At 39.4% G+C, this 15,943-nt stretch overlaps 1 protein-coding gene across 1 annotated transcript in view; it reads left to right on the top strand.

Annotated features, from left to right (window-relative positions):
* The first annotated feature begins 1,426 nt into the window (after positions 1-1,426).
* Positions 1,427-15,943, top strand: part of agps (alkylglycerone phosphate synthase) — a 40,920-nt gene continuing 26,403 nt past the window's right edge. The window contains exons 1-5 of the mRNA XM_053627065.1: positions 1,427-1,832; positions 10,708-10,797; positions 13,481-13,571; positions 13,653-13,773; positions 13,981-14,055. Coding sequence (XP_053483040.1) covers positions 1,654-1,832; positions 10,708-10,797; positions 13,481-13,571; positions 13,653-13,773; positions 13,981-14,055 — 556 coding nt within the window. The 5' untranslated portion in view covers positions 1,427-1,653. The remainder of the gene's footprint in view (positions 1,833-10,707; positions 10,798-13,480; positions 13,572-13,652; positions 13,774-13,980; positions 14,056-15,943) is intronic.

The following is a 15,943-nucleotide window of genomic DNA, read 5'->3' on the forward strand; positions in this document are numbered from 1 at the left end:
TAAGTAATTTAGTCATTATGAGCATAAACCTTACATACTTTTCTTGTTCTGCAAGTACTTTTTCTTTTGAATTTTTGGGTCATAACGGGAAATTCCATATACATCATATGGAAAAGCTTAAATATGTGTTTCGCAATAGACCATACGTCTGTAGCACATATGGGAATTTACTGTCATTCTTGTGCAGAAATCAAAGTTTTGCTGTATTAAAGACCAAATGAGCAGTTTAATTATTTCTCAAAAGGCCTGCTGCTTTAGATTTAGAAAAAAATATCTGAAGCCAAATGCAAATATAAAACTGATGCCTAGTTCAAAAACATTTAGGATTCTTCTTATAGCCTGTGTTGTCCCATCTAGGGATTATTCCAGCCTCACACCCAGTGTTCATGGGATAGGCTCCAGATCCACCGAAACCCAGATCAGGGTAAAGCAGTGACTGAAAAGGAATGATAAACAATAAATGTAGCCTGCTTTGTGAAATAAATACAACATATGCTGCTATGAATTTATGGCCTTCTGGAATTTCGACCTGGAATTTACATATATTCCCAGTGTCTTCGACATTTCCGCAGTAATTCAGATACAAGTAGCAAACATCAAGGTCATGTTTCTCCACCACCATGCAAAATACAGACCGCACAGCAGAGGAAACTGAATACTGAGCTCCCTATACCAATGTCTGTTTCACTCATTTTACATTTACGCCATTTTTTGGCAGATGCCCTTATCCAGAGCGACTTCAATTTATCTCATTTATACATCTGACCAGTTGAGGATTAAGGGCCTTGCTCAAGGGCCCAACAGTGGCAGCTTGACTTTCCGATTAGGAGTCCAATGTCTTAAACACTGAGCTACCATTGCAGGGAAATCCAGGCATGCAATTTAATTATCCCAACATATGAATGAAACTAAACTCTTCCCAGTGCATACAGTATAAAGAAGGGTAAAGACAATGTAAGCTTCTGAAGAGAGAGTTTAGTGAAGTTCACTCATTCAATAACCATAATTTGAATTAATAAATAAGACAGAAAAGTAGGTCTAGTTGTGGATGATAAAATAAAATGAAAATGAGTTAAATCCACTGGGGTCAGCTGGATAGTAGCCCCCTGGCCCCACCCCCCAAACATACGTTTCGTAACGCCCCTACGTGCTGCCCCGCCCCTATCGTCCAGGATACACTCATGGGTACTGCCTAGAAACCACTACAAATGACCACTCAATCAAGGAGGCGAAAAGATGATCATAATAGGCCTATAATTTACAAAGTGACATGATCATAATACACTTACCTCCAATTTTTAATTCCTGTTGTCTGTCTGTACTAGTTCAAAACATTTTCCTCCAAAACATTTCACACTGTATTCTGTATCGGTTAAAACGGGTGATAAAACACAAGACACAAGAAGATTGACTCATATGCATGCTAAAACAGGGTGGGCTCGGTATAACAGTGGCTGCATAACAAACGGCTCACTGAGAGATATGTAGTGCACTCAGTAGAACGTAACAGCCGTTATTTCATAGCCTATATAGTGCGCTTGTATAGGGAGTAGTCACGTGATTGGGATTCCATTTCCACTCCCTCCAACCCGTCTAGAAGCGGGCTGACCTCTGACAGAGCGCCGCTTTCCGGCTCGCAAACACGGAAGCAGCATGGCGTCAAACACCGATCTCTCCGAGCGCCAAAGAAGTGCACGGCAAAGACTGAGAATTATAGCCGGCCATTTGCAGAAAAGCGAGGGAAATGAGCACACGGCGTTATCCGCACAAGAGTGTAAAGCCGAGACGCCCAGGTCCAACGCTGCTAAAGTGACCGCGGTGCCGAAAAGAAGGTAAGCAGTGAGGATGCGGGACAGCGTGAGCTCTCCTAATGCATTTAGCTTAGCTACAGGGGCTAGCGTTCACACTGCAAATGACATTTACACGTTAAACAGCCCTTTTGTTTTGACACAGCTGTACTTGTTTTGGTGGTGATGTGCAAAAAAGTCATAATTATAAGATGCTCATACTGTCGAGGCGATGGCAGAATGGATTAGTAGTTTGGCTAACTATTTTAGTCACACACACACACACACATACACACACATATATATGTTCTAACTTTAGACATGTGTTAATGATTATCAGTGGGAACTGTGATAGTAGCAGCTGTGCTCAGTGAATAGAATACAGAGCTGCTGTCTCCAAACAACGTGTTCATTCATGCTGGGAGGTGGGTGCGGTGGAGACACAGCTCTCTGTCTCTGTCTCATCCATGGAGAACTCTTTAAGAATGGACCGACACAGTGGATCAGTGAGTCACTTAGCTATAGGAAGGAGTGAACAAACTTTTAACTCCACACCTTCCCCTAAACCTGTTGCACTGTAAACCAGGGCTGCACAGTGTATTGTTTTATGCCATGCTGCTGTTGAATTGTCGCATCTGATTGGTCAGAAGGTGTTGATTAATGTTCCATAGCAGCAGCTGTATACTGATAGTCGTTCCAACGGCAAGATGTATATCAGTACACTCCTTTGAATACGTTAGCGACAACTTAAGGTACATTTCACATAGACAGCGATTTTATCTCTGCAAGTCGCTGTATTATGAAGTCACCAGTAGGCGTTTCTCCTACTCGTTGCCATAGTAACATTTATCAGTGGGTGGTGCAGCTAGCATTCCGGTTTTGACAACAAAACAGTTTTCTTCGTTGATAAAAATTGAACATGAGTACAGCTAAAATATCGTATTTAAACCGTGGGGAAGCTGTTGTAAACAGTAAGTGTAATATGTCATACTCTTCTGTGTCAATTTCACACAGTTATCGCCAATAGCGAAAACGGCTTCCGGCGCAGCACCGGATGTTACTGAGCTGGCTGAGACCAAACCCGGAAGCGATCTTGCAAAAGTGGATTGTTCTTGGAACAGATGGGCCGCTTTTATTGTGTAGTGATGGGAAGTTCGGATCGTTTTACTGACTTGGATCTTTGAATCACGTTCAGCAAAATGAACGAATCTTTTTTTTTCCCCCGAGTCATTTCGTTCATTTCAGCAGAATATAATTTAAAAAGTTAAATAATATAATTAAAATTCCCCAACACATCTAGTACTTACGCAAACGTTGATCATAAAAAAATTAACTTTAGGCTAATTCAGTCAAGGCTGAATTATGAGAAACAGAAATAATTAATTAATAGCTTAGCTGGTCTTCAGTTCACCTCACCTTCCCATCTGAGTTATTTGTTCTTTTGTCACATCTGTTCCCCGGAAACAGAAATGATGGGTTCACCTCTTCGAGTCTTCGGGTTCGAGTCATTCGTTCATCACGTGACCACCCCATAAGCTGAATGCAGTGGGGCTGTGACGTGACGTGATGAAAGAACGACTCGAACCCGAAGACTCGAGAGGTGAACCAGTAATTTCTGTTTCCTGTACAGGACCTATAGGGATGTTGCTGCGCATGCGTGGTCAACAAAAAAAATGAACAAATCACTCTCCGAGACAACTCGATGTTCCCGAGTCATGTTAAAGATTTGTTCAAACTGAACGAATTGTTCATGAACGACACGTCGCTAGTTCCTTGAACTCTCTTGGAGGTTGAATCACTCAAAGGCTCCAGATAAGTTGTCTGTGAGTGTTTTGATAAATTGTAGTGTTTTTGTGATGCACAGACAGTAATGAAGATGGCAATAAACCCCTCCTGGTTTCTCCACTTTGTTATAATATATGTTAATATGTGTGAAATCATTTTGCAATCACAGTGGTCACATGTTTTTTTGTCCATATCCTACAGTCCTAATATAATTAAGACAGTCTCAGTTAATGGGTCTTAACTGTGTGGTTAAATTAGGAAGTAATGGTGGGAGAGCGATTTTTCTTTCAGGCGGAATAAAGGCTGTGGGAATGGAGGCGGAAATGTAATGAAAGCAAGTGCTTGATGCAACGGTTTGTGTCTTAAGGGCTTTATTTAAATAGCAGTTGGGTGGTTAGAGCTTAGGTTTTTAGTAACGCTTTACATAAGCCATAGGTGTGGAAGTGTTGCTCCCCTACATTCCTCCAGTTTAATCTCTGGCCTTCTGAAGCTTGGCTTTCTGTTTCTTTCTAAAGAATCATTACAAAACAAAACTCAGTTCTAGTGTCACCAGTCCATACATACTATATGAACTAAAACATATTAGCCCTCATGATTGTTCCTTTGTAGAATGTAATAGCTGTGTGTAATGTTTAATTTTGTCAGCAGAAGTTTCAACACACATTCTCACCTCTGATTGGCTAAGGGTTGTGGTGGCCTGACTTTAGCTTCCAGAAAAGGCATGTTTCCTTCTGCTGCTTTAAATCTGTAGTGACCTCTAGTGTCAGACATTTACAGTCAGACCTCATTCCTACCATTCTTTTGTCTGGATTCTTGAGTTTCATGGAGAAACCAGTGAATAAGCTGGTTCAGCAAACATGCCATTGACTTTCGGCAAAGGAACTCATGAGAGAACATAACATGCTTCTGTGCTATTTTAAGAATGCTAATTAATAGTTTTGTAGGCTAACGCATCTTTTTTTTATGACTAGGAAGTACTTATGGGAACTAATGAAACAATTATGTGTATTTGGTTTCCTGTTGGGATTAGAACAAAAACCTTAATAACACACAGGAGTGACTTCTGTGTGTTTAATAGGCAAATGAAGAAAGATAAATCCAACAAAGCTACATTCAGTCTATTCCACTTTGAGATTTCTAAATTTACTCAGAGTAGTTCATGGTTTTAGTTGGAGAAAGTTTGCATTAATGACATGGCAGGATAACCACCATGTTGCAGGTCAGGATGCTATGCATCCCCAGAGAAATAGGTTACAATGCTGGCCCTGAGTGTTGCTGCTAAGTGAGTGTTACTGATGGTACTAGCCTTAAGAGGCTTGAGAGACCCTTGTCTTTGGCCTAGAAATATGTCACTATGACCTAGGTCAGCATTTTACCATCTTATTTGTTAAATGGAGCATGCGTGGGGTGAGGGTCTTTCTGGATCATGTTTATTGCCCTTAGTGGCATTGTCCAATTCTCAGAAAAATATTCCAACTGTAGTAGTAGTTTGTGGTTGGTTAAGTAATTCGAGTTTTGACGGTTACGGTATGTATAAAATCATGCAGGTCATCTTATAATTTTATATATATATATATATAAAAGCCATGGTGTTGTTTAGGTGCTGTTGTGACATTTAACATTTGAACAGTAGTCTGATTTGTTTATAAAATGATTATTATTTTTACATTTGTTAATGTAGTAAATATTTTGCAGTGACATTCTAATCCAGATTTTAAACATGATTTGTTTATTACAGGTGAAAATGTCATGCATTGCCACAAGTTCCTTCTGTGTGACTTAATTTATGCTATTAGATTAGGTTAGAGTATTGTGAATATGTAGATAGGCTTATTAATTTTACACAAATTTTTATTTATTTATTGCTTTCTTTTTCTGCAAATAGAAATAGATGGAAGTGTCCATGTCTGTATGTAGCCATGAAAAAGGGCAACAAAAGTCATAAAACAATTAAGTCCTACAATATATTCACTCTAAATTTAAAAAAGAGAACAATTTATAATTTTGAAACGTTTATTTATTTATTTATTTATTTATTTTACCAAAAAGAGTTTGTCCCAGATAGACTTTACATCCCCAAGTTAAGGCCTACAGTATTTTCCATAGAGAATCTTTCACTGGCTATGATGTTCCTAGGTTTAGATCATGCAGATGAAATTAGAAATACTCTACCGTCTACTGTAAAATGTTTCCTAGGCTTTTCAGTCATCTGCTTGTCATTAATACACTGCCTTCTTTAGACTATAGAGGTTATAAACTAAAGGCCAGGACAAGTCTAATCTTTTTTATTTTGTTTCAATTGGCTATTTGTGTTAAATTCTTCATGTAGTTCAAATACTAGGTTTAAGGTGATCTTTTTTTGCTGTTCCTGCATCTGAGATCAACAGTTTAGGGGTTATTGTCTTGTTGAAAGTTCAGTCAACTCACACAAATGTCCTGGTGCTTTGTACAGGTCAGTCTGTAGTTGATCTTCGAAACAGCTCATGGGATCCTTTCCAAAACAACAGATTTGCTCATTAGCGTGATAAAATAAAGTCCCCTCTGAAAGTACTGGAATGGCAAAGCTAGAAATAGATGGAAGCTTTTGTTTTTGCTAGACACTAGAGACATTTGGGTTTGAGATCAAAAGATGAGTATGAATATGAGATGATGGACCAGAATTCCAGCTTTCATTTCCTGATCTTTACATCTAGATGTGTTAAACAACCTAGATCATGCCACTTTTTGTTTAAAACCAGCCCATTTTTCAAGTGATCAAAAATATTGTAACATGTGACTGATGTTTCTTGTTGCCATGGTGTGCCTTGTAAGATTGATTGTTTAAACAATTAATAGCTCTGAATGTCTACTCTTGGTTTGAGCCCTGGGTTTTTATCTATAAAGACTACATTTGTTGTTAAAAAAGCATAAACCAACAAAAGACAAGAGAGCTGTCTATGGGAGTCATTCTGAAGCTGAGCAAAGAGAGAAAATTGATCAGAGCCATTGCACAGACATTGAGTAAAGTAAATACAACAATTTAGCATACCGTGTAAAAGAAATAAACCACTAGTGTACATACAACCAGACATGGAACAGATCAGCCAAGGGAAACAACAGCTGTTGATGAGAGAAACATTATGAAAGCTGTGAAGAAAAATCCAAAAACAACAGTCAGTGACATCAAGAACAACCACCACAGGGCAGGGGTGAAGGTATCACAGTCCACCTTTCGAAGAGACTTTAGGCCAACTATAGGCATTAGAGGAGAAGACCAGAGCTGTTATCTTGGCAAAGGGAGGTAGCACAAAGTGTTGACTGAAAGGGTGGCAATAATTGTTGCACACCTATATTTAACATAGTTTTTGTTGTTGTTGTTGTTTTTTTATAATCTATGTTTTGTTTGCAATTGTTTGATGTCCATGAGAGTATTTTTGTGAATTATTTTATCAAAAGAACAAAAGGTTAAACAATAAAGACAATTTTTCACAGCTTTCTTTGCTCATGTTTACCAAGGGTGCCAATATTAGTGGAGGGCATTGTAGGAGGTGTACAGAGCTGTGAGGTGGCATTAGGGAATCACTTTCTAGGTCACAGTTTTCCTCCTGTTGGCTATAAAGTGAAAGTGAAGTTTAATGTATGGCTTTTGTTGATTAAATAAATCTATTACAATACAATTAAATTTGATTTGTATAGCGCTTTTTACAATGGACGTTGTCTCAAGGTAGCTTTACAGAAACATGTAAACACAGGATACAGATTTTAAGTGAGTGAATTTATCCCTAATGAGCAAGCCAGTGGCAAGGAAAAACTCCCTAAGATGATATGAGGAAGAAACCTTGAGAGGAACCAGGCTCACAAGGGAACCCATCCTCATCTGGGTAACAACGGACAGTGTGAAAGTAAAAGAAAGTTCATTATGGTTTTTATATGAAGTCTGTTTTGTGAAAGTAAAAGAAAGTTCATTATGGTTTTTATATGAAGTCTGTTTTGTTGAACTAGTCCACTGTTTACTAAAGGAGACCTGAGTGCAAAACTGCATGTGGTAATTGCAGTCCTAAGGCCATAGCAGTAACCGTAGTCCCAGCAACCACAGCAAGAATGTCCATGTGGAATTGAGGTCCAAAACCATCTCCATGGTACTTCAAGTGGCACCATCCTCAGCAATCTCCAGGCTGCACTGCTTGGAGTCGTCCTCAGTGGCAGAATGTAGCCTCCAGTTGATGAGCGCTCCATCCAGATGTAGGGCATCAGGATGGATCAGGCAGGTCTGGAGACCAGAAGGGGTCAGAGGGAGAGGGAGGTAAAGAGAGGAAGAGATTGTTGGGTATGCTTACTAGCCCATAATGTATAAGACCGTGTACTTTGCATAAAAGAAAGTCTATTCATGATGAGCTTGACTAAACAAATGTTTTCAGCCTGGATTTACACAAAACATTATCTAATCTGTTCTAATAATTACAGTATTCCACTGTAATTAGCTGAAAAGTGCTTTTCATGCTGTCAGGTTTACACCTGAATTAACAATAAAGGATGGAAATGTACTGTCCATAATAACATTAACCTCAATATTGACTGCAAAATAAATAGGCTATGGAACTTTATGATCGTTAGAAATTGATTTGGTATTTTGTTGCCATGTTATCTCCCAGTCATCAAAAAACAATCTATATATTTGTTTTTCGGCAGCCTTTATAAAAAGACAAAAGAACCTGTTCTTCTGCTGCCCAAAACTGTTACACGCAGCTTTTGTGTAGGATCCAGCTAACTGAACTACAGGATTTTAGATTGAGTTTAGGATGTTTTAAGCCCTGTTTCCTGAACTACTGGACTACAGGAATCCAGACATCACAGATCTGTGATCTTCAATCATATTTCGTAGAACGGTTATGTACATTTTACTTATATGCATATTTTAACTACATACATATTGATCCGACAATAGCAACCTTCTCATGTTTCACACTGGCAGTTTAGTCTGAAAGAGAGCATGGTTTGCATAAAAAATTGTTAATGTGAAGCGCACTGCAGTACCGAACCCGAGACTGCCTGTGGGAGGGGGTCTGAGTTCAGTTGCACTGAAACTGTGACACGATTCCCGTCAATGTGAACGCAACTCGTACTCGGGTCCGCGCTTGTTCAGAAGTAACCTGCACGTGTTTTCTCATCGTTATGACTGCATCGTTAGTTCCCACAACACACGTGTATGATGAGTGGCAGGGGAACGTTGTGGGACACAGAATTGTCGTTCACTCTGTTGTGCATAATAGCACCAAAGTAATAAATAAACAAAAAAAATATGGTGAGCTGCGTTGTGTTCTCCATGTACGTTTGTGATGACATAAGATGCACGTAAATGCACCGAGATTCGATAAAATCAAGTGAGTCTGAACCCAGATGGGAGGCGGATGGGAACAATCGCACTTGCACCCTAACCATTTTTGTTTTTATCCATTGCTTGTAGTTGCACAACAGTCAGTGTCTTATAATTATAACTGTTAACTGACTGATACATTATGCATAGATAATGATGGGTCCATTATTGCCAAAAAACTACTGTGAAAACGTAATGAGATTGTCTGAGCGTTTTGTTTTAGGTGACTTTTTATTCTAGTTTTCATCAAGGACACCTCTGAGTTGGATGGGCGATATCTTATCGTTTGCGATATACTGGTAGAAATTCTCCCCACAATAAGAATTAGTCTTCCCGCGATAATAACGATAAAGCCTAGTTGATGACGTATTTCTGTGTGTGACGGTCTGCAGCCCGTTCGCAGCTCACGTGAAGAGTAAAATAAGTACAGTGGAAGGTGTTCTCGCTAAATGAGGAGCTACCTCCACGATCTGGAACTGGTTTGCTTACAGAAAATCAGTTTTACTTTTAGATCAATGTTTGTGTTTCTGAGGCTCTCAAGATGACAGCTGTCACTTGTAGCTAAAATCAGTGGTGAATGGTACTATATTTATATCGCCACTGATATCGTTATCGCAATAAACACCAGAACATATCCTGATATAGTTTTAAGTCCATATCGCCCATTCCTACTCTGAGTAGTTGCGTGTTGGCAGTAGAGTGCTGACTCTGTGCTGTTAATCCAGTGTTTCTTAGGCTGTCTGTGTTCTGTAGGCTGCTGAAGCCTGATACAGACAGGGGAAATGGGCGTTAGTGCTTCATCTCTGTCATCGCTCCTCTGTTATTTACCTTATTCCAGCTTGGCCTGCGTTCATCACTATTCATATGTCTGTCACTCCACATGCAGCATATGAGCTATGGCATTGGAGCACAGATAAAATCATGAGTTATGCTGGTTATTTATTCTGCTCTCTGACTGAACTGATTTAACACACACACGCGCGCACACACACACACACACACAGGCCTTTCTGTTTCTCTTTCTTTTTGGATGGATCACTCATGAAGCTAGGTGTAGCATGTGTATTCAGGATCGTCCAGGTGAAAAATCCAGTTTATCTGTTATTGAATATATCTTGAAAGTCATTCATTCATTGGCTATGCTAGGCTTAGATTATACAAAAAATATTTTCGTCAAATAGTGGGTTAATGTTAACGTTTCATCTTTGTCTCTGGACAGGTTTTTTTGTTTGTTTGTTTTTTTGTCGTCATAGTCCTACGTATCACACCTGATGTGTTCTGACCAGACAGGAGGAAGAAGTACAGAATGAATGTTATATTAACAGCTGACTAAGACAAGTGAACATGTTCATGGTACCCTCCACCTTCCAGTACCTTCCCGGTGACTATTTAATGGGATATGTTGTCTATAAATAAGTGGTTTGTTTGCACTACTTTAACAGCAGGGATATGGTGACATTTCTGGGGAAGCCCCTTCTCTTGAAACCGATCCAAAAGCTCTGTCTGAATGTGTGTCCAGCTAAACTAGGCAAGGAAAGGTTTTTCAAAATGAGATCATCATTACGTTTATAGTTGGACTGATCTGAACCCTGACTCAATTTGTTCACTAAATATAAGGGCGTCAAATGTTCAAAATGTTGAGTTGAGGTCAGAGTTTTCATGTGATAGCAGAAATCTGTTAGTATTGTCACGTTAACTCGTTATTTTATGCACACCCCTCAGCTCAGAGGGTAAGAGTATGAATACTTACACAGCCCCTCTGTCTGTCTGTCTCTCTCTCAGGCAAGAAATAATGAAGTGGAATGGCTGGGGTTACAGTGATTCCCGTTTTCTCTTTAACAAGAAAGGCCAGGCAGAGTTTACAGGCAAAAGGTGAGTATGCAGACCAGCTCACATAGCACTTGTATCTTCTAAATAAAATAAAATAAAAGTTCATTTTAGAGAGAAGGGGGTGTCATGAAAGTAAAATAAGCACTGCAGGCAAGAGCTGACAAACTCCTGTATAATTACTAAAAGATTTATTGTTCTGAATGCATCGTAGCCTGTAGTTTTATCCTGCTGTACACAGCAGGAGCACTGCACTGTTTCACGAAGAAAATCACGATCACATTTCCCCCCCCACGGTCTTTATTGTTTCAGATTTGTTTGGGTTTTTTTTTTTTACCCATAATAATGTTTTCCCACTGTTGATTAACTCTAGTTTACGTTTTTTATATTCGTTTACGGTTCACAATCTTCATCTTTAAAGGTACACAATATCAGATTTTTCAATTTTTCTCTCTCTGGTAGGAAGATGCAACTGCAGGTGCATAGAGTACAATAGAGTATTTTTCTCCCCTTCCAAAACAATAAGGTTTTTTTTCCAAATTATTTTGCAACACGTAAAAAATTGTATTGTAGCTTTAACCCAAATTTGCACATGAATAATTCGCACAGTTATTCCAAGTCCCAAATTGCTTCCTATTCCCTAAACATGCTGACTACACAGGGTGTAAGATAATGGTGTTGTAGAACCTATGGTTTGCACTGAATTCCATTTGCGTTTCAGCCACATAAAATGAATCACAGGAAAAAAAAACAGTAACATTTACAATTTAGCTAATTACCTGTGGCTTAATGTCACTTTTAAGACATATTTTTCTACTTTTGTGTATAGTTTTTGGACCTAAACCTAATTTAGGAAAATATTTATCATAGTCCTACATTGAATGACTAGACACGCATACATTTTTCATGATCGCTACAGTAAGTGGATATGCAGGTAAAAGTCACAATATGGTATATAGAAATAAAAAAAAGTAAAATAAGAGATAGTTACTTTATAAGACTAGGACATGTAAGTTGGTAGATGGCAGTTGACAGATCAATGTGTTTTTTATATATATATATATATAATATATATATTGCGCCTTTGATGTGAAAATCTCGTTGTGGAGAACAGAGAACTGAATCTGTATCCTTGCATAAATGTAGCGAGCACCACCAACCATGCAGTCTATGCTTAAACACGCATTCACTTGCTGCTCAGGGGCCATGCTCAAGTCAGAGTGGTGTGCTGATGCCATCTAGTGTCTAGGTGTGTGCTTTGCTCAGTGTATTTAGCAGAGCGCATATGGAAAGGATGAGAGAAAGAGATGTAATTTTGCCTGTGGATTCTCCATTCTGTGGAATCACAGTATCAGATCTCTTTATATACCACAGAGCATAATTGTACTAATTTGACTCCATTTAAGCTGTTAAGCTCATAACCCTAGGTTCATGCTAGCGAGCAGCAGGCGATCATTAATTTTCAACGTACAAGCCGTGATTTTTGGTTACCGCGACAAACATTTGAAGTGAGATTTTCTTAATTCTATGCAAATTTGATATGAAGCGGTAAAGCAGCAAAACCAAATGATTGTCTTGAATGATTCTAAGGCAAGTGTGGTGTGCTGCTTTTTATATTTATATTTATATATATATATATATATATATATATATATATATATATATATATATATATATATATCCAACTCACAACTAGTTATGGTGTGCATCTAGTTATGTTAAACTAATTCCCTTTTCCTCTTTGATGTGCAAAAATGGAAGAAATTGGAAGGAAGGCAGAGATCGTTGGTGCTTCTGGTGATTTGATAATCTGCCAACACAGCTTAGCACGTAACATATAAATCAAAATACCTTTTAAACAAATATGGTGTGTATAAATCATCTAGTGGGCTGTAGGCTATATATTTTGGTTGCTACATTTCTCTGGATAGTGTACACACACAAGTAACAGCAATAGCACAGCCACAAGAGACATACTATAAGTGACATGAGCGACTTGTAGCTTGCTAGTGTGAATGTAGGGTAAGTTGTATGGCTTGTGAATTTTTGGTGGTGAAACCTCTTTAAAGTACAGTCCCAGAGAGACTGAAGTAAAGGCCTTGGAGAACCTTGCTGCAGGGTGACCGTGTAGAGGAACTTCTCACACAGGCAGTGGGATCGATGACTGGTCTCGGCTCCACTTACTCTTCTACTTCTTTAATCTGCCCACAGAAACAAAGCTGCTCACACACCCTGGTTTTATTTCTCTTGATACTGACTTAAGCGAGACAGAAAAAGGGATTACACTAATCCTTGTTCCCTTTCTCTCCTCCTCTCTTCCTCCTGCCCTCTCTGACAGCAGCCTTTTCATTCGGCTGTGTGTGAATTTATGCTCTGCTGGACAAAAGTTCTGGTCAGTGGTTAGGACTCTGGTCAGTGGTTAGGACTCTATGCTCGACAGCATAACTCAGTCTTGAAATTAGCTCTAGGGGTCAGTACCCATATCAAATCATGTACCTGATTTCCTGATATGTACTTTTTTTTAACTACCTATTAAACGTCCTACCAGTATTCTTCATTTAGTTTCAGAGATGTTAGTATTTTGTTATATTGATTTGGGACTTGGAAAATTGAGTGTGGGATCCAGAGAAGATTTTTATTTTTTATAACATTATATATGGTATGTCATAAGCTGTAATTTTGCAGCACTGTGAACTGAAAGACCGACGTGTCCTGGTGCTCATTGCAGGTATCGGCTAAGTGGTCTGATTCTCCCCAGTCTGAAGGACTGGTTTGAGGGTACATTTGGTGCCAACCTACAACATAAATCCCCAGCGACAGTAAGTCTGCACCTCCCTGAATTGGTACTGGTAAGAAACGTGTATACGTGTGGGCACACATAACTCTCTCTCCCGTCTCAGGCCAGTTTGAATGTGAGTGCAGTCCCACCCCCAACCCTGAACGAGCTGTTTGTGGAGGAGCTGAAGGCTGCCGGTGTGGCCCTGTCAACTGGCCCAGAGGACAGAGTGTTCCGTTCTCATGGTAATGAATGAAAATGCCTTGCCCAGTTGTTTTGCACAGCACCCACATGAATCAGAAATGTTTTTGCTGAAACGGAGGGCTTTACATAGGGATAGAGATATTTGTATTATTTTTCTAATTAAGAGTGTCCTGTGTCGAGTTCTGGATTACTGGGAATGGTTCTTTCTGTTCTGCGGTGCTTTAACAGGGCTCTTCTTTTCCACCCAGGTCACTGTCTGCATGAGGTCTTTGCCCTGAGGGAGGGGAGAATTGGAAGAATACCAGACCTGGTGGTTTGGCCAAGTGAGTACTTTGAAGCTTGGGTATGATTGCATGCACAAATGAATGCACATGCATTGCTGGGTTCTTTGATCATGTAAGAGCACCACAGTCCATTGGGAAGACTGGAATAAACTAGATCAACAATTTCCCAAATGCTAAAATATTACAGATCAGCTCCAAGGCCCCCATTTTGATGCTGAGCTCGAGTTAGTGTGTGTGCGCGGTCTTTCCAGGTGTCCATGTAGGTTTCCTCCGGTTTCTCTGGTTTCCTTCCGTATTCAAAATCATGCCGGAAGATAGATCGGCTAAGCTAAATTGCCTCTTGGTGTGAACGAGTGTGCAAACGTGTATGTAGCTGCTCCTGTCCAGGGTGTGTTCCCACCACACAACCAGTGTTTCCATGATACACTCCAGATCCACTGAGACCAGGATAAATGGGTTACTGAAAATGGATGAATGAATAAGTGAATGAATACAAAATTACTATCCTTTTTTAAAAATGCAGACCCATCTGTTCCTGGCAAACTCGCTTTATTCCACTACATACTTGACCCCGTATGACTTCAGTAGATTGCGGATAGTAGATTTGCAGTCCCATAAACAAGGGCCTTATATTTGCTTTGCAACATCTGGAAATAATGTAAAGTCTGATGGTACATATACAAAAGCATAGGCACACGTCCATTCAGTTTTCGCAACGGTTGAAAATATTCTGAACTAATTTAGCAAATCATGGTTATTAAGCTTAGCTTTCCTCAAATTTCTCCAGACCCAAAGACTCGCACCTCCCACCACTCACTCCCACCTACTTCCACTTAATTAGAACATTATGATTAGAGCATAACTTTACTATAACTTTAAATGAGAACTATTTTTCACAGACCTTTTCCCAGGACATGTTATTAGTAGAGATAATAATTCCCATAATGTAGGAAGCACAGTAATGCACACCGCTGACAGATGACAGATTTGTGCTAACTCAGCAATTTTGATATAGCCTATAAAGTCTATAATTTTGGAGGTCATCACATCTTTTCTTAACGTGTGCTTCTGCTCAGCTACTGCTTCTACAGTTACTCAGTCCACTCCAAAAACTTTTGTCTGGAAGACCTACCAAGAGGCACTTGAACAGCTTTTTTTTGAGTATTTCATTAAGGTTTTTTATTATTATTTAATTTAATTTATTTTTTAGGATTTTGAACTCCTCTGCTGCCCAGCATAGTTTACTCCAGCGGTGTGAATACAGCACTTCTATCAGCCATTTATTAAACTCCTACAGTATTCACAAGAGTGTTTCTTTTTATTCCTCTCTTTACAGGCCGTAAGGTGTTCTGAGCAATTATACTTGGCATGTATTGCATATAAGGCATTTGCACAGTAATTTCTGTACTGTTTTATGGGTGCGTTGCTGTAACGGTATTGTCCGTTTTATTGTGTTGTATAGCTGTGTGCTGTTAATCACATGTTTTGCAAAGAGCAGCACTGAATGTACCAAGAAAGCAAAATTGTATTTGTTGCTGCATGTCTTTGTGTGTCCTGTACGGGGTGTGTAAGCTACGAGAGCGCTGCAGGCATGTCGTAAAGGGTTAATCTCCAGCTAGCTGCATCAGCGGGTAGGCTGCTCGTTAATATTCATGAGCGCGCGCTTTAATGAGACGTGTCAGTAGGAAGTCTGATATGGAATAAAATGCTGGCTGTTTGAATTACTGCTCTAAGATTGGTGGATCTATTTCACCATGGAAATGAGCTCCGAGCGCTAGATCAGACTTGATTAGTTGAGTCCCAAATGGGCAGAAAATATCCCAGCCCTCATCACACTGAGCTCATGCAGGAAAAGGATGTTAAGATGTGCTTCTAAGCACTGTAAGTGATTCTGAGAATCAGAAGAGTGAGCTAGACAGTTCTTGAT

Source organism: Ictalurus furcatus, chromosome 6 (assembly GCF_023375685.1).
Source record: "Ictalurus furcatus strain D&B chromosome 6, Billie_1.0, whole genome shotgun sequence".
NCBI classification, from domain to species: domain Eukaryota; kingdom Metazoa; phylum Chordata; class Actinopteri; order Siluriformes; family Ictaluridae; genus Ictalurus; species Ictalurus furcatus.